Source organism: Zophobas morio, unplaced genomic scaffold (genome assembly GCF_036711695.1).
Source record: "Zophobas morio isolate AGI-343-1 ecotype UQ-CSIRO unplaced genomic scaffold, CSIRO_AGI_Zmor_V1 ptg000386l, whole genome shotgun sequence".
NCBI lineage: Eukaryota > Metazoa > Arthropoda > Insecta > Coleoptera > Tenebrionidae > Zophobas > Zophobas morio.
This window is the reverse complement of record NW_026972490.1, coordinates 169927-171668: the sequence shown is the minus strand read 5'-3', so window position 1 is coordinate 171668 and position 1742 is coordinate 169927. Positions and strand designations below refer to the sequence as shown.

The 1742-nt window shown below is 30.1% G+C and overlaps 1 protein-coding gene across 1 annotated transcript; it reads left to right on the top strand.

Moving 5' to 3' along the window:
- The first annotated feature begins 385 nt into the window (after nucleotides 1–385).
- Nucleotides 386–1123, top strand: LOC135120529 (mitochondrial intermembrane space import and assembly protein 40-B-like). Its single transcript, XM_064044851.1, has 3 exons — nucleotides 386–688; nucleotides 758–906; nucleotides 961–1123. Exons 1-3 carry the CDS (start codon nucleotides 412–414, stop codon nucleotides 1075–1077), a joined length of 543 nt encoding a protein of 180 aa, XP_063900921.1. The 5' UTR covers nucleotides 386–411; the 3' UTR covers nucleotides 1078–1123.
- The last annotated feature ends 619 nt before the right edge of the window (nucleotides 1124–1742 follow it).

Sequence of the window (1742 nt, the reverse complement as noted above, 5' to 3'; positions counted from 1 at the left end):
CAAATGGAGTACTATAATTAACTATTAATTATATTCTCTAAAAGTTGTAAACGCTAAGTTGAAGTTAGAAAAAACCCTTTCAGAAGCCACTTTTATCACTAACAAGACGACAAAACCAAAAAAATATAAATGAAAATTAGTCATTGTGAGAAAACTGACTACACTATGAAAAAAGGAAACAAATGACGACTTTTCTTAAGTTTAATAAAGCTGACTCGTTTTTGTTAGAATAAAAGTTTAGTGCAATGTTAAACAAAATGTTTGGTTCACAACGTCCGTCACCCGAATTGTTTTGATAGTGTTAATTGAAAATTCACGCATGCCCCTCCTTGTTGCGGGACACGCATCAAAGACAATGTCCTATGATTCAGATCGTTGAAGTGTGAATAGTTTAAATGAGTACATTGAGCGATGAGCGTAAATAGCCATCATAAAAAAGTTACTGAAAAAGAAAATGATTTTAACAAAACTCAAACTCCAGAAGTACACAGCGAACTTCATAGAACTCAGGAGATGAAAGAAAAAGTCAGTAAAACTAAAAAGAAAGACTCCTCTGTTCCGCTTGACTCTGTTGATGTAGAAAACCACGTTAATATTGATTCACAAGAGAGCTTAAATCCAGAAAGTGCTGTTAAAGAAAATGGCGAAATAGATTGGGACTGCCCTTGTCTACAAGGAATGGCTCACGGTATTCAAAGATTAAAACTAGCTATGTTTGAATTTTTCCATTTCTAAAATTAATAATGCTTTTTAATAGGCCCTTGTGGTAACGAATTTAAAGAGGCATTTTCTTGTTTTGTTAATAGCAAAGAAGAGGAGAAAAAACCAAAAGGTTATGAATGCGTGACATATTTTAGGGCCATGCACGATTGCATGACTGAAAATGCAGAACACTACCTTCAATATGTATTTTTTAAAGCTTTCATTTGTTATATTATATTTATAATTTTTTGTCTATAGTTAAAGGACGATGAAGGAGAAGAAGAAGTTGATATTTCTAGTCAAAGTAGCCAGAACTCTTCTAAAGAAACAAACGAAGAAGGCGATAATACTGCTCCAGAAGTGTCTGGGCTTTAAATTTTATTAAGGAATAGTGTTTTTTTCTTTTTCCTTCTTCTACTGTTAAACTTGTTATAATGCAATATTGTTATAGAATGAATAGCAACTTTTTAAAATCAGTTAAACTTCTGTATAAGACATGTCTTATAAAAGTTTTAAAAAATTTTAATAATAAAAGTTCTTGGTTAGCTAAATTTCGGTATAATTTTTTGTAATATTTCACTTATGTTCATATCGCATATATTACGAGTTGATACTTTCAATCGAATCATAATATTTTTTAATTTGTAGTGTTTGTAGTGTTTGGCTTCTACTTAGATAACTTCATAAATGTTTACAATTTCCATACAATTTACAAAACATAATTTTTTTTAAGTAAAGGCTAGGAGTAACTTTTCTTTATATCCTCTAGGCAGGGTCGATTTAAAATTTAGTTTACTAAGTTTGTTATCCAAAAGTTTCAGGTCTCTTTTTATCGGTAAAGCTTCAAATATTAATTGACTTGCCTTTTATATTTTTACTATCATGTATTTAGTGCCTATTTTGACTTAATTTTTTTTTAAAAATTGAAACTTCTCTTAGCTTTGTTATAGCTTTATCACACCTTACTTTCCTGCGTTTAATAAGAATCTGATTCATAGAAGTGTTATGTATAAAAGTAATGGTAGCAGCAAATTACTAGC

What these genes read in the sequence shown, in the direction of transcription:
- LOC135120529 (XM_064044851.1), top strand. Translation starts at nt 412, where the DNA reads ATGAGCGTAAATAGCCATCATAAAAAAGTTACTGAAAAAGAAAATGAT. An exon ending in TCTACAAGGAATGGCTCACG is followed by an intron (nt 689 to 757) that starts GTATTCAAAGAT and finishes GCTTTTTAATAG; the next exon opens with GCCCTTGTGGTAACGAATTT. An exon ending in CAGAACACTACCTTCAATAT is followed by an intron (nt 907 to 960) that starts GTATTTTTTAAA and finishes TTTTGTCTATAG; the next exon opens with TTAAAGGACGATGAAGGAGA.